We start from the raw sequence: 21,976 nt of genomic DNA on the forward strand, positions 1-21,976 counted from the left end.
ATTACAACAAAATCAAAACAAACAACTTCATTATTATAACTTCATTTTATTTTTCTCATTGTGAGATCATTAATTGTATTTGAAAGGGTCATCAAACTTGGCTACATTAAACCTAAAAAAAAAAAAAAAGAGAAAATAAAAGAACAAAAGAGCGAAAATAACATTTCTTGGGACCAAATTTAGTTTCCTTTTTCTTTCAAGTGAGTGGATTACAAGCAAAAAGTTAGAAGAAGTGACATCAAAAGGATCACAATTTTCTGATATTTCTGTCACCCTAACTGAACAACAATCCTTTCCTTTTACCACTAATAGCAGATGAGTTTTTTTTTCTTTTTCTAACTTTGAGTCCTATTTCTTTTAGTTATTTCATGAAGGTCCAACCCCAAGAAAGTCTATAAATGGGGGTGAAATTGTGGTCTCAAAATGACTGGCCCCTCCTCCTCCTCTGTTCTCTGTTACTGATTGTGATGCTTCAATATCTGATACTTGAGATGTTGATGTTATTGAGTTTGATAAATATGAAACATGATAGTGACTTGACTGTTGCTGGTGGTGGTGGTGGTTTTGGTAGTGGTGGTGGTGGTGTTGATAATGTGGGTGGAAATAACCACCATTTCTTGGTTGTCTTTCCCATGAACTCTGATTATTCAAAAAGCTTGTAAAATCTTGGTTCATATGACCTGCAAAATACCCAAAAACATGGGTTTTCTTGGAATGGTTCAAAGATTATGATTTCTACCCAACCAATGAAAAATAGCACAGAAACCAAAATGTACACAAAAACTGAAGAAAAAACAGAAATCATGGAACTTTGAACAAATTGAGGGATAAAAGTTGATATACCAGTAAAGAGATCAAAAGATGGCTGATTTGAACAAAACCCATTTTGATGATTGTTGTTGTTATTTGATGAACCAAGAAACAAATATGATGATCCAGTAGTACCATTTGGAACTGAATCTTCTCCTCCATTAATGGCAGATGGGTTGTTGCAGAAGTTGAAGACTGAACCTGAATCATCTACATCTAGGGGGGTTCTATGATGAACAAGAGGAGTTTGACTGAGTTTTCTTCTTCTAAAAGCATTTGATTGTTCTCTATATTTTCTAGCCATTATAACATGCCAGTGATTCTTGACAGCATTATCTGTTCTTCCAGGGAATAGTCTAGCTATCATTGCCCATTTGTTACCATATACTCTATGAGCACACATTAGTTTTTCTTCTTCTTCTTCACTAAATGCTCTTCTGTTTATCTTTGGATCTAACTGGTTAAACCATCTCAATCTACAACTCTTCCCTTTCAAAACCCCAAAAAGAAAAAAAAAAACAGAGAATCAAAACAATTGTTAGTCAATCCTTTCAAACAAAAATGAATTAGTGAAAGTAAACTAGAGTAGTCCATCTCTCTCCCTTTGTAAGGCCCCGTGCTCCAAGCATAGGCAGGACCAAAGTCCTGACAACTTACATCCGACAGAGTCACCTCTGTAAATCGAGCTTGTTTGTGTTAATGTGGTGCTTTCGTGGTTTTAGAATGTACGTGGGAATGACCCATTTATTTACAGAGGAGACTCTGCCGGATTTTAATCTCGTCTGGTTTTGAAGCACGGGCCGTTACACGAACACACTTTGTCACTCTCGCTTACCGGATCTTCCTTCTAACTTCTCTGCAATCAAGTTCCAATTCTGAGGACCATAAAGGGCAACTAGGTCTTTAAGTTTGCTATCTTCTGCAGGTCTCCAATGGCCTCTAGCACAAAGTTTTGATTGTCCACCATCCATCTCTTTTCCATTAATTGAACTATGATCTTCATTTAAGTTGCTACTATTATCTCCTTTTCCAACTTCAAACCCATCACTAGTAGAATCAGAACCTTTTCCATGATCAAATCCTTCATTTTGATGATTATGATATTCTAAACTATTACTACTACTATAAGTTGACATAAATGGAAACTCCCAACAAATTTTCTTACTACCCATTTTTCTAAACTCAATGAAGTACCAAAATCAAAACTTGAAAGAGAATTTCATCAACTACCCACATTGCAGAAGGAGAAGAAGAAGAAGAGAGAGAAATGCTATAAGAGTTATGTGGTTCATAAATAAGAATAGAACTTGTTGTTTATGTAGTATCTGTTCATGGGTTGATGATAGATTTTGCTGTTTATTAAACTGTTGGTAATGAACAGAGAGAGAGAGAGAGGACTGAAAAGAAAAGGGAAAACAGAGGTGTGAAGAAGAAAGAGAGATTAATAAGTTAGGGGAAAGAGAGTTGTTTGTTGCAAGTAAAGGAAAATGGTTGAAGCAGAAAAAGTGTTTTAACAGAAACCCACACGACTTCTTCTTCTTCTCTTGTTGTATAGAGTAGGAGGTAGAGAAAGTTCACTACTACCCCCTGACTGACTGATTCTGACATTTTCAAAACTTTGGGGTTGTTTTTTTTCTTCTCTTTAGAAGTTGGATCTGATGGGACTCTCTCACTTTCTCTCTCTCTCTCTAGAAATCACTTTCTCTCTCTCTATAAACAAACAACTACAGTGTCACTAAATTACTGACATGGGGTGGTGATGGATGGATGGATGGTACTACTAGTTGTTATCATGATCATTCAAAATGATCAATCAATATTATTAGAGGGCTACCCTTATTAGAAATACTACTTGTGTTTGTATAACAGTTTTCATAGTATTATTATTTTTTTTACTTTTACATTTACACGTGTGGGTATTGATTCATTTGAACGTGTGATCAAAGAGGTGTAAGAAGAGAAAAAAGGGTATCTCTTTCTCTCTCTTCTAGTCTCTCTTTCTACTACCTTTGAATCTCTCTCTCTCTCTCCTTGACAAAAATGAAATCTTGCTATGTTGTCTGCTAGTATGAGACCTGTGAAAACCCTAAACACCTTTCTTTTCAATGCAGGAAATTATTCAAATGAAAGTCTTGAAAAAACAACTCCTGTCAATGTACCTTATATTAGGGCTCTTTCAGTCTTCCTCACATGTGGTTAAGGTAGTTTTTCACATAAATGTTTTTTTCAATACAGTAGAAATAGGAAATGCAAAATATAATGATAGATGATCTAGTGTAAAATTTCCAAAGATCAAGATAAAGGAAGGTCTCTAATTTATGAAGTCGCGTACAGATTTGTCTCTTTTTTTTATGGAGCAAATGCTATCAACCAATAATAATCCAATAGATTATGGACAAAATATTGTATATCTGATAATTCTGATCCACGAAACTGTAAAGTTGATGATGAAGTTGGTTGAATTGTGGTTAGGTTAACTCAACAGAGTTATTATGACAAACGGATCACAATGTAAACAAAATGTAACTTTATACCAAAACTCCAACTAGTTCTAACTAATTATAAGTGAAGTGTAGATGAAGGGTTGTGGGGAAATTATTATTAGAAATGCCCTAATTGTAGAACTGTGGTTTAATAGTGTATTTAACATAGTTGAAGGAAAGTAGGAAACCCTAGTCAAAAGTCTACAAAGTCATCAACAGTGAAGTAGTACTTAAATGAAGTCATCTACTCAATATAACTACAAACCAAGAAACAAAGTAAAAGAGAATTAACATATTTCTATATAAGGGATGTCCTTATCCTACCTTTTCTTTTAATTTTCATAAAATTTCTCACCAAGTAAAAGTGAAAAGTAGAAATTGAGTTAACTCTTTTCTTCAAAGTTTGTAAAGAAATAGTGGATAAACCAATACCAGACGTTTCATTCATTTATTATTAGGTCAGATTGATACAGAAATATGTACTATAACCATGCACCTCCTTAATTCATTGAGTCTCACCAACTCTGCTCAAAAAACTTTTCAAATATGGCTTCTAGTGGAAAACATATACCTAGCTAAACCACACACAAAAATTGTTACATAAAATGCCCTAAAATTGACCCATTTCACCTACTTAATCTTACACTCTTGTGGTAACAGTTTCGGGATTCACAAGTGATATCAGGAATGAGGACGGCTCTTCGCTGAGAGTGGAGGATTGTGATAGTCACACATCGCTCACGAGAGTGTCCTGAGTTTGAACTATAGGTGTACGCTCAAGCTTATTAAGTGTTGAGGCTTTTGAGGAGGGGTCACAGATCCTTCTCCCAAGAAAAAAACCTTGTAACTGTGAGGTGGTCAAGACGAGTACAATATTGACAACTACTAAGACTTGGGGCATCACAGCCAAACCCTCATAACCATTGCTGAAACATGTAGAGTTGACGAGTCATCTATAAGCTTATAAGCCTCGCCAAAGAGTAAAGGTTGCGGGTTGTGGCGGGTTGTGAGGGGGCGTACACAAGTTGTCGCCTGTAAATATAGCATGACATCTGGTTAAGGGCGGGCAATGCTAGTGGATTAAGATCAACTATTCATTGAGTGTCACCTAACAAATTCTTATATAAAATTTGGTTTATTTTTTAAATGGCCATAGTTTATGATCATCTTCCCGCGTAGCCCCTAGTTTATCGAAGATACTCAGATGGCTCCATTTTTACTCTTACCGTAGAAAACTCGTTAACTTTTTATTTTCTCTCCAAAATTACCCATGTGTTGTCAATGCATGCCTTTTCAATGTGTGTCACCTAAGGAGCATTTAATTCTGAAACGTCATCAAGTCACTTATCTCTCTAAAAACTCTCGTTCTCATCATTTCTTTTGCTTTTTAAAAACTTATCTCTCTCTCTAAAAATATTTCACAGAGAGAATGAAAGAGAAAGTTATATGTAGAAGACAACTACTTGGATGATGATGATGATCTTGTTGTTGTTGATGAAATGAATTAACCTAATAAAATCTGGAGAGAAAGTTGTCAAAATCCAGAATCTGATGATGATGAAAACATTGATGATGATGATGATGATGATGAAGACATTGTTGATGATGATGGTAATGATGATGACGTTGTTAACAATATCAACTATAAGGCATAGCAATCCAAACTGCAAGAAAGAACGTATCAAGTAGCATGAACACTTAAAAAACACTAGAAACCATACAAACACAACAAACTTAACACAATCAAGAATATATACTTTGAAAACTTCAAGAATTTTAGAGAGAGAAAATGAAACAATAACTAAACTAAAAGGGCAGAATTTTAGAGAGAGAGAAAAGGGCTTTAGGATTTAGGGGGAGACAGTGGACAAAGTTATTAACAAACAAAAAGTTAAGTGGCTAAAGTTAAGTGAAAGTTTGAGGTTTGATCAAGTGATTTTGTTGATCCGATGAGGGGAAGAAAAATTAATGGTGTAAAGATGAAGAAGAAAATTAATTAGAAGAGAGAGGTTTAAATTTTGTTTTGGAAATGACGTAAAGAAGAACGGAAATGATTTTTAAAGATTTGACACAACTAGAAAAGGCGTGCTAACATCCAGATGGGTAATTTTGGAAGGGAAATATAAAGTAAACAACTTTTTAGCGTTAACGGCAAAATGGAACCATCTGGTTATTTTCGATAAACTAAGGGGCTACGCAGGAAGCTAGTCATAAACTAGGGGGCCGTTTGAGAAATAACCCTAAAATTTTTAGAGATTATTAGATAGTCTATTAACATTTGGCCCACAAAATTAAGAAACAAAGTACCATCAATCAAATCCCAAGTACAATTTTTTGTACTAATAAGATCCAAAGTTAGTTATTAGCTTTTTGTTTATGAAGTCTCAAAGAAAATAAGAAGAGAAATCTAAAAAGCATATTTGATTTAGAAACTCTTGAAGAAATGGTTGTTGGACTGTCTATGTTAACCAAAATTACCTTATTTCTAATTTTCCAAAGTGGTATAAGTTTGGGGAAGTGATATATTTTTCTTAAAAAGAAAGATAAAAACTAAAATCCAAAGTTTAAATATTAAAAGTGGGTATTGTTGTATTAATTAGGTCTTCTAAAGTGGATTAAGTTATGGAAAATATTGTTAGAGAAGTGAATTAGAAGACTCACTAATGACCAAAATGAGATTAGCATTTTGAGAGAGAAAGACAAAGTAAGTCATTAGGTAAAAGACAAATAAAGATGAGAATTAAAGACTCAAATGTGTGAAGGAGAAAAGCAATTCACAAAGAAGAATATATTTTGATTTCATCATGCAATCTTCGCATTTGCCCAAATCAAGAAATCTTGTTTGTTTCTCCCTCTCTCTCTATCTATCTCTTTGTGTTTAACTCCTCAGGTGTTCCATCCTTGTGATCACATCAGTGGCACGTGGGGCTATCAGTTACAACTTGCAGGTTGTTGCTTAAAAGGACTCTTAATTGGACTGATTGACTACTTCCATGCCAAGCCAAAGGTCTTCACTTTTGTCCTCTCAATTTCCCATCAATTTAATTTCTAATGGGGAAGGGTTTTCAACATAAAGAAACTCTGTGTACTAGTGTGTACACATAGTCCTCTTCTTCTTTAGCAATTTTAACATCAACCATGACAAGGAGACTTTTTTAGCGAGAATCCATATCCCATGGTTTGGATTAAAGCCGCTTCCATCAAAAGTGAGGAAGAGGCTGGAATCCAACGGTTGAATTCAGGTCGATCTCCGGTCTTATTCACGTCGGCCTCCAGTCTTTTTCCTTTTAACTTCATATTAGACCGTGGGCCAACATCATTCTCATGTGAGCGGCTTGAATGTAGTAGTTCTCTTAGTTTCAAACAATGGTGTAGCCCGTGCCCGTGTCTGACGGACACAAAAAGTTCTATACCCAAACGTTAGAGATAAGTTTAGGAGGTGTAATCTTAGAGAGTGTTTGATTTTTTAGCACTTGTAAGTGCTACCACTTACTAAGTGATAATCACTTACTATCACTTAGTAAGTGATATCACTTGTAAGTACTGTGGCGTTTGTTTTCCATTACTTCTAAGTACTTGATTTTTGTTTTTATATTAATTCTAAATGTCATAAAAATGAGAAATTGTCTATTTTAACCTTAAAGTATTTACATATTAGTATTTCATACTAATTCATTGTGCTCCCGAGTTTAGGTACAAGAGAATTACGGTTTATGAATACTTTGTGTTGAAAATATTAACCTCAAATAATTAAAAAGTATGAAGGAGAAAGAACTTACGTTGCATCATGGAGTTTGGGTGGTTTCATGACTAATGAAGGAAGAGACGTGAAAAAAATTTAAGAGAAGAGCTTAGGTGAAGGTTGAGTGAGAAGGAAAAGTGTCATCGCTAAAGTCATAAAAAAAATTTTTACTTATCAATTGTTTGAGATTTTCTTTTCGGTTATAATCATATTGGTAATTATTATATTCGGAGGAGGATAAAAATGTATTTTTTAGCACTTAGAAAGTAAGTGCAAAAAAGTAAGTTTCAACTTACAAGTGATATTCACTTATTAAGTGAATATCACTTTGACCCCACTTACAAGTGATATTCACTTATTAAGTGAAAAAACAAACACCCTAAAATTGCCGGCCCACACTTATTAAGTGAAAATCACTTAATAAGTGCAAAAATCAAACACCCTCTTAGTCTTTGAAGATAAGTTCAACCTCAGAAGGGTAGAATCCATAGTTATTGAATTTAGGTTATTAAAATGTATAAATAATAAGTTTGTTGGATTTTAGGCTCTTTATTATGTTGTCAGGTTGTAAACCCTTTGATTAGCGGTTTAACTTAAGATGTTATTGTGTTTATCATATCTTGATGATGTATTAATGTCATGTCATGTAACGATTCATTTAAAAAAAAAAAAATTATCGTGTAGAATTGTCAACAATATTTTAGAAAATTAACTATCCAAGGTTTTAATTTTAAAAATATCATGAACTCTGTAAATATATAAGTCACCTTTTGACTTTTTACTATTTGCTATTTGAATTTTGTTGATTAAAATATGCAGTGTCTATATTTGTAAAGTCGTACTTAATCTAGCTCGAATTAGTACAAAAATTTAAAGAGAACATAAATAATTTCAGGCTTTGCTTTGCACACACAAATTGTGAGTCCCATTTTTTCTAGTTTCTTTTTTTGTTAATTTCACTAGTGAGTGTTTATGAAGAGATTTTGACAAATATGTATAACTCTCTTAAGAGATAGTTATACTCAATTGTCTTTATTTGGTTAGTAGAAGACTTGTTATCACTTCTAAGCCTAGATATAGTTAAGTAGTTATATAAAAGCAATAGCTTATATCACATGATGCCAAAATAATTGCAAGCAAGAAAGAAATATCTTTTAATAGTTAAAAGTGAATTAGTTAAAGTTTGTTGTAATAATAGGAAGAGTGATTTGCTAAAACATCTTCATTTTGGGATTCCAATACAATGTCACAATTATGGAATGACCATTGAAACAAGTAAATAGGTTTCCTAGTTATCAGGATTTCCAACAAATAAGCATGTAGAAATGAGAGAGTATGTAACTAGAAGACCCATTAAAAGAACCATGATTTGATGGATTTGGAGTGAAACATTGCATTTTGAACCTCAATGAATTTGCCTTGAATTTTATAGATATAAAATAGATTGAATATTATTCATTTGCAACAAAAAAAAAAAACAATAGAATATTATTTCATATATTTACGTCCCGTGGACAATCAATTGTCATTTTTTTCCCTCTGAAATATTTACAGTTTTTGTCTAATAAATTTAATTTTTTTAAGAAAAATTAATAATAAAATGACTAAAAAAATTAAGGGTCATAAAGTTGAGGTATAATGATGATCATTTTGTTTATTTGTTAGACCCACCACACATAAGAGGAGAGTTACTCCATAAGATTCTGTTGAGTGTGTCCCCTTAGAAGCTTATATAAGGGAAAGTGGGAGTTGGTGGACCTTTATTGTTGCAATTGGTGGTACCTCAATTAAGCTCCCCATAAGACAACAAAAGAAGAAAAAACCTAAAATAAAGCAAAAAACCCTAAATGGGTTAGGAAAGCCTAAATTTCTTGTATGATGATGGCATAAATTGGAAATTGTAACAAATCAAGAACTTAGTATTAACTATGGTTATAAATTGAATGGCCTTGTCTCGACTTATATTGTATCTTTTTCATATCTGGATATACCATCTGTTTAGGACACGCATTATATTATACAATATAAGTTGTTCTCATCTAGACTATGGATCTTTAACATGCATAAAATTGGCATGTACAAAAACCATATTGTAAATTTCTTCATTACTGTCCGGACGAAGTAAATTAAATGACCTAATGAGTAACTTGTAGGGTTAATATCCAAGAGCAGTTGATACTATTAATAAGCGAACCCCATATCACTTGACTCTGGCGGTCTAGTCACCTTTAAACTAATTTACTAACAATTAAGAAAACAAAATATGATGACTAAAAAGCAAATCTATGTATGAAGATCAACTGGCATAGGGCATTGAAAGACTTTACATGACATGGTTAACAACCTAAGACCCACAACAACTTGTCATTTTAGGAGACTTACCAAAATATTCATGCTTTAAATGCTACAGGGACAGTATATCATTTTAGGGTTTTGTCTACCTCCATAGAAACCCTAACAGCAAGCTTACCCATTTATGTGGACATGATTTAATGTCATGTCAACTTCCCAACAACTTCTTCAAGACAAGGAGACAAAACCTTGACAAAGACCCATATTATTAATAAATATTTTGTTTTACTATTATTTTCTCAACAGCTAGAAATAATATATCCATGCATGCAAATTAAAAAACTGAAAGACAAAACCCAAAAAAGAAAATATTAAAGAATATTTTTGAAAAAACACATTAAGTATGAAAGAGAAAGTTTGATTATATTATACTATTATGTACAGTCTTTATACTTGGAGGTAGCTTATGAAGCTAGGCACTGATGACTGAACTGAAGAATAAGGATGAAGTCATAAGGTATAGAGGGCTAGGCTAATGATGTGTACAGTTTAGGCTTTGGAGAGAGAGAAAGTAGAAGGGGATTGGGATGAGAAATCAGATATTTACTCACTCCCATGAATTAACCATAACAGTAAAAAACAACTAATTCCAAAAGTAGGTAAAAGGTAGGGTTTGGGTGCAGAAGATTGAGGGAGAGAGAGAGAAAGTGTGTGTGTGTGTGTGTGAGAGAGAGAGAGTCTAGTCCACAAAAAATTAGAAAAAAGAAGAAGTTATGACCTAATCAACAATTGATCTACTGAATACTACTAGTATAAATGGGTAGTAAAGGTGGAGGCTGTTTTTTCCATGATGTGGTATAGTATGGAAATATTATAATAACTTAAAGTATAGGAATGAATTCTGTATGCATTTATTTTTATCTAAGGATTTTAAAGGCACCATGGAGGGTTAGTAGTCTTGAGAAGTTTTACAAAAATTCTACTGTTATTGACCTGCAACTTGAATTGCACGCGACGGAAACTCAGTTTCTTTATCCATGTTGTCTCTCACATGCCGGTTGTTCATGTAGACATGTTTGGATTTTTATTATTAGCACTCCGATGAAAAATGGAGAAAGAAGATATTGAAGGGTAAAATTGTAAAGATAAATAATTTTGCCGTTTTTCGGATTTTTTTTATTTGTATTTGTCAACATACTTTGATTTTGAAGTAATGAATATGAGACCCATAACGCCTATCAACTGAGACTAAAAAGTGTACCTACTCATCTAATTTTGTACGTGCTCGTAGGATTGACCCTCGGAAACCAGAAGGATATATTGAACTAAACACCAATGATTAACTTTAAGAAGATTTAAGAAAAATATTTTATGGGTTTATTCAAGTTTCTCATTCCATCTCTCCTTCCACGATCAATAGTATTGGAAAATGATATTAGGCCCAACTACAATCATGACCGGCGACATACCCTGATTGTACAAATACTTTTTTATCTAAATCCTGGCCGGCCACGTACCTTGATTGTAGTACTATCATCTTCTAATAGTATTAGCTAGAGTCCTTGTGCATGTTTCTTTAGTTTGAAGGTTTATAGAAGGACTGAGTCAGTAGGTACGTCACTATGTCAGGAGGTATTAGCAGCAACAAGAAAACAGATGTGCAGGAAAAAAAAAAAGAAATCTTATGCAGAAGAATTCAGATTTGCTCTCATCAAAACTGCAGGATGGTAGATACCCACCCACCCTTTAATCGGTTAATCCCATGCATCATACCTAGACTCTATAGAGAGAAAGAGAGAGAGAGAGAGGAAAACATTGAGTTATGGACACCCATTTACCCACTCCAATCTCTGGATCCTGATTGTCTTTTGACCATCCGACATTACTAACTTCTCTCTGATTCAAATTTCTTCATTCAACACACCAAATTACACAATGGTGCATGGAGTGAGAGGAAATGTTTTTTTGTTTCCTTCCTTTAACTTATTTCATTCACATTATGGACATTATCAACAATGATATTAAATTGGACCAAAATTTTAGGTGGACGGGCTAGATTTCGCCCAACCAATCAAGAGAGAAAACACATGAGCCGGGCGAAATTATGTTTTCCGCCTTTGTTTTCGGTCGGCTTTCATTAAGTTTTCTCAAGCAAGGCAATTGGGCTACACTTCAATATCTAGGCCCAATTCCAACTCATTGAAGTACTCTTTAGAATGGGTTGCACCCATCCTTGCTAACACCACCATTGTAGTAGGGCAAGTCATTTAGTAATGTGGCTCAACTGGCCTCAATATCTTATACGAAATCGACCTATTGATGTAGTCATCTAATTCACAGACTGCGATCTTATGAATTACAGGTCGAAAACACTCTATTGCCCAACTATTCAAAAAACAAGAAAAGAATGTGATTTACTTTTCGTTCAGAAAAAAGAGATGAACATTCACTTTTTGATCTTGATCCTTACATGGCGAAACAAGGCCCTATGTTAGTCTCCCATTATATCCATGAATTACTTGTTTTCTAGGAATTTTTCCAAGAAAGGGTAATATAGTATTTGTGACTCAAACCTAAGACCTAGATCATGGAAACCAACTTAGTAATTACTCTAACCAACGGTTGTTGACATTTAACTTAGAATGAATGGGAGAAAAGTGCAGGTCATGCATCCTGGATTTATTGGGTGTGGTGGAATACAAGTGATAGTTTTCAAGAAATTATAGAAATATACTAAAATTGAACTTCAAAAACCTTTGACAATACAAATTGTTTAAGAACTAGTAGAAGACTAAAATAACGATGATGATTATGCCGTTTGAAGATGATTCTAATACCCATAATGCATTTGGTTGTATGATTTGCATGTCTGGCTCACTCAAAAAAAAAATTGGCCCGAAAATGGGGCTGACTACAGCCTGAAAGCTCGACTACATTGGTTTGGGCGCTTTTTCTCTCCACATGCCTGCACCGATTAGGACTGGCCACATCGCTTCAGGCTATGGTCGGCCCCTATTTTCGGGACAAATAGCATTTCTCCTAAATGTTCATGTACATATTACATGAGTACCCTAGACAAAAGTTATTACTATCTGTTTACTATTTTATTAGGAGCCTTCTTCTATTCATAATCTCATGCACATACAGAAGATGGGAAGAAACAAGACTCTCTCTTTAGACCATGACAATATTATAGGCCATATATATAGAATTTGTCAAAACGTCGATAATGTTAAATAATAATAGTTGGAATTGGAAGTAGATAGAACAAAAGTTAACAAAAACTTAGTTCCTCTGTACATTGACTAAAGGTTTTCCTTTCTACATTGAAGCTCATTTTAATACAAACCCAATTACTAAATAATGACAACAAAGGAAGAAACATAGTCTTTGAAATTTCCCTTAGTATTTAAAACTTCATTTGAATGTTTGGATGATGGTGTTGTGCCATGGATCAGCAAGGTGTTGTGCCAAGTTATCAAAAGGTCCTTTTCCTGTCACATTGTGTTGTACAACAAAACCTAAGAATGCTAACATTGCCAATCTTCCTGCATTTTTCAAAAAACAAGACAAATCAAGTTAGTAAATAGTGTCGAATAGGATCAAATTGAAGGTTTTGATATAAACCCATCTTTTGGTTTCAATTTCAGAGTTGAAGTCTGACTCGAATCAAATTTCAGAATGTCTGATATTTATCTTCTGACTCGCCTTAATGGCGAGCTCGGGCTAGTTTTTTAGTCCATTATGAGTGCACATGAAGTGACTATTTATCTGAAATAACATGAAGTGACTATTTTACGATTGACGAGAACAAGTTAAGTGATTTACCATTTGCGATTTCCTTCTCCTTGGCTTCTTGAGTAGGCGTGAAGTTGAGTGGGTTAAAGATACCACCAGGGTATCCAACTTCATTAGGAGGCAAACTGTAACTCTTAAAAATAGGATCTTGATTAACACTTCCTGGGTTCTTGATATCTTGCCATCTTCTGATCTCCACATAATGAAATAAAATAAATTCGATAACGAAAAGAGTCGAAGATGAAGCAAAGTACTCAGATTTGCCGGCATCATACCATTCAGGAACATTAATGATACCAATCTTAGTAAAGATTTCAGGTAATAACATTCCTGCAACTCCCAACATTGCCCATCTTCCATTGACAAGCTCTGCTTGAACAAACCACTTCAAGTTCTCTGGGTCTTCAGCTAGTCCAAGTGGATCGAAACCGTTATCACCAGGAAGACTGTTACCAGACATATAAGATTGTGAGTCAGACATCCACACAAGTCAAAGGCACGAGTTAAATTAAAAACAAAGATACTGAAATCTGACTCGAGTCAATACAGATCTGGAGTCATGTTTGATTAAAAAAACAAACAAACCAAAGCCACCTATATCTAGTGGCACAATAGTGTCGTCTGTAAAATAAACGTGTATAATTACTTTTATGCCCTTCCCTTAAGAAGAATCTGACTCAAAATGTACTTAGTAAATATACTGTTAGACTAGTTGAGCTAACTTTGTATTCGTATTAATTGTCTTAGCGAAAAAGAAATTTGATGTATGATTGCATATTTTACGTACTTGCCATTGAGGTATCCGGGCGAGGCTAGACCAGGCAACCATTCACCTTTCTTGGCTACTATACTTTTGATGGTACTTGACGACGAGGAAGTCATGGACTTTACGGAGACTTCCCTTGTGAGTTTGCCGGAGGATCCGGTTAGGAACCTTGATTTTGAGCTACATGGCCGGAAAACGGCTAGAGAAGCTTGAGTGGTGACTGTTGCCATTTTACCTATCAAAATTCCGGCGATGAGTAAAATTGATCTAGGGCAAGCAAGGGTGAGTATAGAAGAGAGTTGAAAGATATGATAAATGTTGTGTTATGTGTGTCCTTTTTGTATTTCATTTCAATGTCACTCCTGTGGTGGAGAATTCTTTTTAGAATCTATTGGTTGATTTTAGTATTGTGGGGGATCTAACGGTTGAGATCTAATTGGAAGATGAAGTAGCCAATGGGAGTTTGTGATTCCTTATCTTTACTTATCTAATTGACATATCCACAAATCCATCTCTTTGTTGCTGTTGGTTTAAGAAAATTTTGTGGGGTCCGTATCTGTGCTGTGGTGGCAGATTTTTTAGTGAAATCTAATGGTGGAAAATTCATCTAGCTGGATCTTGTTGGCCAATTAATGACTAACAAATGGCAGGCTGAGAATCTATGTCTCCCAAAGATATCAATAGTAGTTGGGTCTAAATGTAAGTAATTTCAAAGAATTATCTGAATAATATTCTAAACAATTTATAATTTGATTTTTCGATTTGATTGTCGAACCCTCTAACAAGTAATTTTTGACAAGTCAAAATCGTTTCAGATTTGTCTCAAATTACACGGATGTACCAGGAAACAAACCATATTAACAAGTCCGATTTAAATACTTAGAGATGATTAGAAATTTGTCTCAACTTACACCGATGTACCACTCCCACAGACGGTGTAAGAAGCGCCATCTTACACTTGAAGTTCTAAGAATCTTTCTCGGTTGCTTAAATAATAAAGCTTGCAACGAAATGAGAATCTTAATTTAATTCAAGCCCATTAGTGTTCGTATTAATCCGATTCAGATGACACATTATATGAACAATATCTGAAAACAAACAAGAATAGGAGGCGAAAATTCTGAATTTGATGAAAACCCATTAAGTTAACACATGATATAGCTTCATTTTTAGGGGAATAGGAGTCTGCCACCAAACAAAAAGCTTGAAAAAATACGAAGACACGAGAAGCTGGTTCACGATTAAACCTTCGATAAAGAAACGATAAACTTCTCCATAAAACACCGAGTCTGTGGAAAAGCTCACTGGCCATAATAAGGTGGTGGAGGTGGGGCATTGCCTGGCGCAGCATTTGGGGGGTAGCCATATGGATCGATTCTCTGAGAAGCCCCACCAGGCGGACCTTGTTGCTGCGGTGAAAAATAGTTTGATGGCGCACCACTGGAGTATGAAGGATGACCAGGGAAAGCGCCAGGGGGATATATCGAACCAGCCTGAGGATTTTGCCAATTACTTGCAGAAGCAGGAATAGCATTAGATTGTTGTTGCATTGGTGGCAAAGCTGATTCTGGGATCGTGTAATCTCTGCTTCTATCACTATGAGCCTACAAAAATAGGAAAACAAGTCAAATTCGAGAAATGTTTTTTGACTTTTTATCCTAATAAATAAATAATGCAAGTGTTAAGAGGCATACATGGAAAGTGGTGGAATATATTTTCGACCAATAATGGACCCCCAAAATGTTCTTCTAAAGCCGTTTTTTTACTTAATATCTTTTTTATTTTCCCGTTTATATTAATTTGAAATCTTACATTAATACCTTTACATTGAGATCAGTATGACGAGAGTATGACAGATGAAGCTTACAATAGCCACCATCATAGATGCAATGTCCTTCTAAAGCTTCTTTAGCAGCAACTGCAGTTGAGACATCTGAAACCAATAAGATGTGAACTATGATTAGCTACAAACAAGATATATCGATACCATTTCTTCATCCAGAAAACATAATTTATTACATCGTAAATCTGTCAGTGTAAGAACCAAGTAGTCAGACTCCATAGCAAAACAAGACTTGACTAAGCTAACTTCCTTTTTTACTAAGAGAGAAAGAGAAAAGCGCAAGAGATGTTACATATACAAATATTACAAAAATGAAATCCGATTTCTCGGAAATCCTAAGTCACTTGAGACTTGAGAGAGGACCGTTTCTTAGAGTAAGGCATACAGAGGTAGCTCAGCTACAATAGGCGATAACAATGTTCGCTACATTCCAAAGGGTAATTGGAGTTGGAATTTGTAACCCAACAAAACCTAAAATTTCATCAAGGAAAAACTATAACAAACTGAGTCAACCCAAAAGATCATGCATGTCTATTCTAAGGTGGACTACAAGTCTGCAACTTAACAGATAACATCTTGCTAAGGAAAAACTACAATCGACAGCTTCACAAGTATAACTCTATACATGAACAAGGAAATAACATAAAATAATTGGATACACAGAAATAAGGAAAAGATGTCTACCTGGGTACTGAACTAGTGCTTGCATTCCACCATTTTTATCAAACATGGCTATTTTCTGAACGGATCCGAATGCTGAAAATACCTGAAATTGGTCAAACAGCAGAGGTTAAAAAGCAGAAAAACAAAGATAAGCCACTATTATGTAGTGAAATATCTGATAAGGAGTCCATGCAAGAAAAGTATGGCTGCAAGATAATACCGTATTAAGAACATCCACTGTGACAGCATACTGCATATTTTCAATTGAAGCCAGAAGCACATTACTTTCAGGTTCCTTCCTCTTGCCATCCGGACCTACAACAGGCTGAATATAACAGCTGGTGAGTAAACTAATACGACAAAATCAGTCGAAATGTTCAAGAAACGGAGGAACATACCTGCATTGTTCCCTCAACTGCAGAAGGGTTCACAGGAAGGTAAGGGTTTGTGTAGTCCCTAAGACATCAATAAATAAAGATACCTCAAATCAGGTTTTAACATGAGATTGAAGAGATATGTATAGAAAAGCAAAATAGTGTTTTTATTTAACACAAGACTCCGGCAAGATCCCCACTACCTGCTCCGGTGAGACTGAAACTTGATACTCAAATCAGTATGTGCAGAATATGAGATTCGCAAGTTGCATGATGCGATGTGTTCTGGGAGCAAGTACCTGAAAAATTAAAAAACATCAAATGATTATGCTAAACAGGTAATATAGAAAAATCTTAGTTAATATGATAAAATTTTAATCACTGCAGATTCTATAGGATATGGAAGAACTCCTTGCCTCGGTATACTTCTTCCATCAAGTGCATCACGTGCTGCAGATGCAGTCTCAGAATCAGTGTATTGGATTAGTGCCTGCAAAACAACTTACTATCAGATTGAAGATCAAACATACAAGTGAACATAAACAAATAAAGGTAGATCAGTAGATGTAATTAAAGAATATAGGCATGTGACCTGAAAACCTGCAGCCTTCTCAAACGTAGCAATTTTGTGCACAAACCCAAAAGCAGAAAACACCTGAGTAAAAGAAGCAAACAATTAACAACCATCTGGACCTGATTATTTGAGAGTGACAAACAAGCTTCATGCTTGGGGAAAGCAGTAGTTAAAAGCACTGCAAAAGACTGAAAGGGACTATGGACCACAATATCATAATTTAAATGGTCTCCATCTGGCAGAATGACAAATTTCAATAAACACTCATCAATACAGTTTGCCATCAAAAACAATTTAATCAACTCAAAATTTGGGTGTTGCTCAGTGGTGTTTCTCCAGTTAAATTCCTATTCTCTCTTATCTTAAGATATTATTTCTTGGTCAAGAAATGGTCCTAAAGTCATAATCTAGAAACAGATCCTAGTCTCCTTGAAAAGTTAATAACCACAGATGACGGAAATAAACAACAAGTATGCTTGCATAAAGTATAGAATAAGTACTTCGAGTACTATGAGAACAACACTTAGAAAAGAATGTATAAAGGAGATAAGCAAAACACACATGATATTCTTCCCATGCAGTACGCTGACAACGAGGTATTCTCCAGGCTAACATGGACCTGCTGATCCATGCAGATTTAGGTCAACCATAATATATAGTAGTATGTAGAAAGCAAAGTCAACTCTGCTTCACAGATAAATTATATACAACAAAGGGTCTTGTATGGATGAAGTTCAAGAGATAACAATTATGTAGTGCACAAAATCAACAACTAGAGTATATCAGAATATCTCTAGCCACTAGCAAGTAAGAGCTTACCAAGTGAATAACATCAATGCTGACATCACCAGCTTCAACACCTTCAATTGACACCAGCAGGACATTCCCAGCAACATCTCCTGGACCCTTATTGTTGATAACTTCCTGCCGATTTGAGTATTGAATGTATACAGTTTTACCCCGAACTTGTGCAGGTTCCGAAGAAGAAGCATAATGCGAAACCATTGAGATTGCTTGGTTCAAATCTGCCTGAAAATTACAGGAATTGCTTGTGTCAAGATAGAAATACGTAAAACAGAAATTTAATTGTTGACACATTGTAGTTTGGTAGTAAAATATCAACCTTCACTTCACAAAGAACTGAATGATATCTGATCAAATTCTATTTGCCAGAGATCTTAACCAACAGTTATGGCACCAAGAAATAGCTAAAATCGCCTCAGTCCATCTTCAGAAAACTCCCCTATGATTATAAATATATAATAGTAGTAGAACTTGCTCTAATAGCAGTATTCATATGCCGACGACAACTATCGTGCTAGGTCATTAGTGTGGGATCTTAACATTCTAAAAAAATTCTAAGTAGTCAGGCTTCCAACTCAAGCAAATTAATCAGGCATAGCTAACTGATGGTAACCTTTTGTTTTCGCTTACCAACCAGTACACACAAGATTCATTTTTAGATTCTAACCTAGAATTATGAACCATTTAATAGAGCCCTCGCCTGGAAACAGACTCTCAATCTAGGGCACCCAATATCTCAAATACCCATAACCAAATATAACAATTGATGTCTTTTTACCAAGGGTTTTATTAAAAACTCCATAAACCCTAAAATCCCGAAACCCTAAATGCAGTAAAATAAGAATGTCAAATGCAAACCCTAGAAAAAAAAAACAGATGATAAGTAACACTTACGAATTCAACAAAAGCTTGGTTCCGATTGGCACCGACGTTGCATTTGGTGTTAACGATCTTACCAAAAGGTTTGCCAAGTTCGATCAATTCTTCTTCAGTACACTCCCATGGTAAGTTACGAAGATGAAGTACCTTCGACGGCGTCTGTGTGTACCGGAATTGAGTTTGCCCTGAATAAGACATATCTCACTGTTTAGATTTGAGATATTGAAAAGTCAGGGTTAGGGTTTTGAAAGGTTGAGAGGGGGGGAGAGAGAGAGAGAGAGGTCGTGAGGATGAGGAGGAAGAGGAAAGAAAGAAATTTACAAATTTCGTAGAAATTAAGCAAGATGAGCAAAAGCCAAAAGCACAAAATCGAAGAAAAGCCAGGTGTTTTTGGGTTTCCTCATTTATTTCTTTGGTTCCGCGGGCCTAAAAAAGCGAAAGTAAAAGCACAAAATATATATTTTTTTTTTTTGGAATCTAACTTCATTTATAAGCTAAAAGGCTAATGAGAATTACATCATGAAGTTGAAAAATCAAAGACACAACAAAAATCGGACAAACAAGACAAGTTATGTCCACATGAGGTGCCTCTAGAGCTGTCTGATCTAACTGGCGGTCTACTTCTGGTGTAGTCACCACTAACCATCTGTGGGTAGCGTTATAACCGTTGCTTCTTCCACGTTCTTCTCTTCTCGCCGTCAACCGTCGGCGTTCAGATCTCCGATCTGCGCCTCTTCAACTTCAGTCGGAGGGATGAACTTTGAACTCTGACTGATATCGGTACATCGGTAAAGAGAGTAGTAAGTTGTTGAAGAAACTCCCAAAGGTTTTCCATGATCAAACACTCGATCCTGACTAAATAAGAAAACAAACAAAAAGTCCTAAAGACCAACAAAACAGGCCCTAAAGACCAACAAAGAAACATAACAATTATTTAAAATCAAAGAAAGGACTCCGGAGAAGGGAAATAATGAACCACCACCACCATCACCACTTAGTCGCATGTTGCTTTGAGTAAAGACGACCATTTCAATTTCTATTTGAAGTCGATCGATAAACCACTGTCTTCATTGATTTGATTGAGATAGATAGAAACTTGCTTTGTCTGATTAAAAGAAAACCCTAGAAAGAGCTTTCCGTTCCTTCTCTATCTTGTGTCTATTTATCTATTAATCTCTCTTTGATTGCTGTTGGTTCTATATCATATGTAGTAGAAGAGCAAATTCAATGATAAAAGACATCAAAGTGTCAACACAAACATCTTTTTCACCATAAAATGGAATAATTGAACCCTTCGATCAAAACATAGATGAAGACTATGTGATGGGATTTGACATCGGTTCTGGCGAAGAAGACGAATAATTGATTGAAGAAATTGAAGCAACAGGGGATGAAAATGTTGAAACTTTAAGCAGATTAAAAAATGAGAGTATGATCCATTGAATCTTTATCCAAACAGTGATTAAAGAAGGAATGGTAAATCATCACCAAAGCCAGAACTAATCAAACGATTAAGAAGAGAAAGAGGGGAAGAAAACTATAAAGAATAGCATAAAAGAGGGAGATCCGGCGAAGGGAAACCCTTCGCCGAAAACGCTGGATCTCGAAAACTACTTTCTCTCTCTGCGGTTATTCTCTCTCAATTGAGTCCGATTACAAGACATTGATACATCATAAAAATGTGATAATCACGATAATCGCCTAAGTTAAACTAATAATTAAAGAGGCCTAGAGCCCGACAACATCTATTATATTTAGTGCCTAAATTATATGAGATAAATCTTAGTGATAAACTGCTTCCACCGAGACTCAATCTAAAGACTTCATGATGTCCTACCACTACATCAGAGAGGCAGAGAGTGGTGGACATCACAAATGCTCTGTTGAGTGAAGAAAGAAAAGCCAATGCAATATTAGTATGGGAATGGACGAACTTTTGAAAAAAGAACACCACTCATCTTATCATCAAAAAGGGATAATCAAATTGTGATAAATTTGATACTCAAGACAGATCAGAATGCCTAAGAAGTTGAATCGGGATCTGTTTGGGATTCGACAAGGGTTGAGTTCGAGCCTAGCACGAATTACTCGACCGAATTATGTCGAATTTAATCTAAACTTGGTTACATAAACAATTTTATTATGCTATTTCTTATATTTCACGAACTTTACTTGATTGGTTGAAGATAAGCTCTCATTTTTCACTCCGTAATAAAACAAATATGAATGGAAAAAAAAAGGAAGAAACACAAGGGAAAAGAATTTGAATGTAACCAATAAAGACGAAAAGGAAAAATCAAAGATAATCATTTCTACCCTAACGTGTGGTTTGGCACCACGTGCTAGTATTGTGGTGCATGTGTTTCATGTAGTGCTAGCGCGTCTAAGTTTGCGCTTTAGTCTACGTGATGTTAAACGACGACTTATGTAAACATCGTTTTACATGCATTCTGAGCGAATGTTTAAACTCGTTGTGCTTACGTTAAGGAGGTTTTTACCATAATTGGCGTAAGTCTGACGGGATTGACCGCACTTGCAAGATGCGGGAGAAACCTAGTTATGTGTTATAATAACTCGTTATTTGTCCATAAATGTGTTTGAGGACAATGCGACATACACTTGTTTAAAATAAAACGTAAGAGAAAATAATTTAAAGAAATGAGTATAAAACGAAGAAAATTATAAAACAACACACAACGAAAACTGCGGAGATGGTTTATTTTCTCTCTTTCTTGAATAAATTCGTTGCTCTTGAGTTTTATAATTCTTTTTCTAACTCGTTTTAACGTGTTATTTGTTCATAGTTTACAACAATTATTGTAATGAAATCATTAAAAATAAATAAATAAAAAAGTCATTGACATTGCAATGAGTTAAAACTTTTTCCTGCAACCATAAGTAACCTTATAAAAATTGATCAATGTCCTCTAAAATTTACAATTCTTATT

The 21,976-nt window shown here is 35.0% G+C and overlaps 3 protein-coding genes across 5 annotated transcripts; all 3 read right to left on the minus strand.

The window, feature by feature from the left end:
- Positions 1–163: 163 nt before the first annotated feature.
- On the minus strand, positions 164–2,517 carry LOC147563187 (uncharacterized). Its single transcript, XM_086635497.1, has 3 exons — positions 1,646–2,517; positions 844–1,299; positions 164–680 (listed from the first exon to the last, which is right to left on the minus strand). Exons 1-3 carry the CDS (start codon positions 1,980–1,982, stop codon positions 367–369), a joined length of 1,107 nt encoding a protein of 368 aa, XP_086491623.1. The 5' UTR covers positions 1,983–2,517; the 3' UTR covers positions 164–366.
- Positions 2,518–12,601: 10,084 nt separating this feature from the next.
- Positions 12,602–14,310, minus strand: LHCA4 (light-harvesting chlorophyll-protein complex I subunit A4). Its single transcript, XM_086635503.1, has 3 exons — positions 13,913–14,310; positions 13,156–13,571; positions 12,602–12,875 (listed from the first exon to the last, which is right to left on the minus strand). Exons 1-3 carry the CDS (start codon positions 14,119–14,121, stop codon positions 12,745–12,747), a joined length of 756 nt encoding a protein of 251 aa, XP_086491629.1. The 5' UTR covers positions 14,122–14,310; the 3' UTR covers positions 12,602–12,744.
- Positions 14,311–14,892: 582 nt separating this feature from the next.
- On the minus strand, positions 14,893–19,569 carry LOC147563189 (polypyrimidine tract-binding protein homolog 1-like). Of its 3 annotated transcripts, XM_086635514.1 has the most exons (11): positions 19,044–19,478; positions 18,165–18,374; positions 17,907–17,964; positions 17,364–17,426; positions 17,188–17,261; positions 16,975–17,070; positions 16,796–16,853; positions 16,618–16,722; positions 16,419–16,500; positions 15,712–15,824; positions 14,893–15,495 (listed from the first exon to the last, which is right to left on the minus strand). In XM_086635514.1, the coding sequence occupies exons 2-11, from the start codon at positions 18,335–18,337 to the stop codon at positions 15,193–15,195; spliced, it is 1,125 nt and encodes a 374-aa protein (XP_086491640.1). In that variant the 5' UTR covers positions 18,338–18,374; positions 19,044–19,478; the 3' UTR covers positions 14,893–15,192. The 3 variants fall into 3 exon arrangements, with proteins under 3 accessions (XP_086491640.1, XP_086491635.1, XP_086491643.1); XM_086635509.1 differs by lacking the exon at positions 17,907–17,964 and having other exon boundaries at positions 19,044–19,569; XM_086635517.1 differs by lacking the exon at positions 17,907–17,964 and having other exon boundaries at positions 15,759–15,824; positions 19,044–19,485.
- Positions 19,570–21,976: the final 2,407 nt, after the last annotated feature.

Source organism: Eschscholzia californica, unplaced genomic scaffold (genome assembly GCF_041429995.1).
Source record: "Eschscholzia californica isolate CP2 unplaced genomic scaffold, dmEscCali1.0.p SCAF_1, whole genome shotgun sequence".
In the NCBI taxonomy this organism is placed as follows: Eukaryota; Viridiplantae; Streptophyta; class Magnoliopsida; order Ranunculales; family Papaveraceae; genus Eschscholzia; species Eschscholzia californica.

Bases quoted from the DNA above. Each gene is read 5' to 3' on its own strand.
- LHCA4 (XM_086635503.1), bottom strand. From the start codon at position 14,121: ATGGCAACAGTCACCACTCAAGCTTCTCTAGCCGTTTTCCGGCCATGT. The intron at 13,572-13,912 runs GTACGTAAAATA...GTCTGGTAACAG, and splicing joins CCCGGATACCTCAATGGCAA to TCTTCCTGGTGATAACGGTT. The intron at 12,876-13,155 runs GTAAATCACTTA...TGAAAAATGCAG, and splicing joins GGAGAAGGAAATCGCAAATG to GAAGATTGGCAATGTTAGCA.
- LOC147563189 (XM_086635509.1), bottom strand. From the start codon at position 19,226: ATGTCTTATTCAGGGCAAACTCAATTCCGGTACACACAGACGCCGTCG. The intron at 16,854-16,974 runs GTAGTGGGGATC...TTGATGTCTTAG, and splicing joins TTTCAGTCTCACCGGAGCAG to GGACTACACAAACCCTTACC. The intron at 15,825-16,418 runs GTAGACATCTTT...TATTGGTTTCAG, and splicing joins AGCACTAGTTCAGTACCCAG to ATGTCTCAACTGCAGTTGCT.
- LOC147563187 (XM_086635497.1), bottom strand. From the start codon at position 1,982: ATGGGTAGTAAGAAAATTTGTTGGGAGTTTCCATTTATGTCAACTTAT. The intron at 1,300-1,645 runs GTAAGCGAGAGT...GGGTTTTGAAAG, and splicing joins GAAGTTAGAAGGAAGATCCG to GGAAGAGTTGTAGATTGAGA. The intron at 681-843 runs GTATATCAACTT...GGTATTTTGCAG, and splicing joins ATCTTTTGATCTCTTTACTG to GTCATATGAACCAAGATTTT.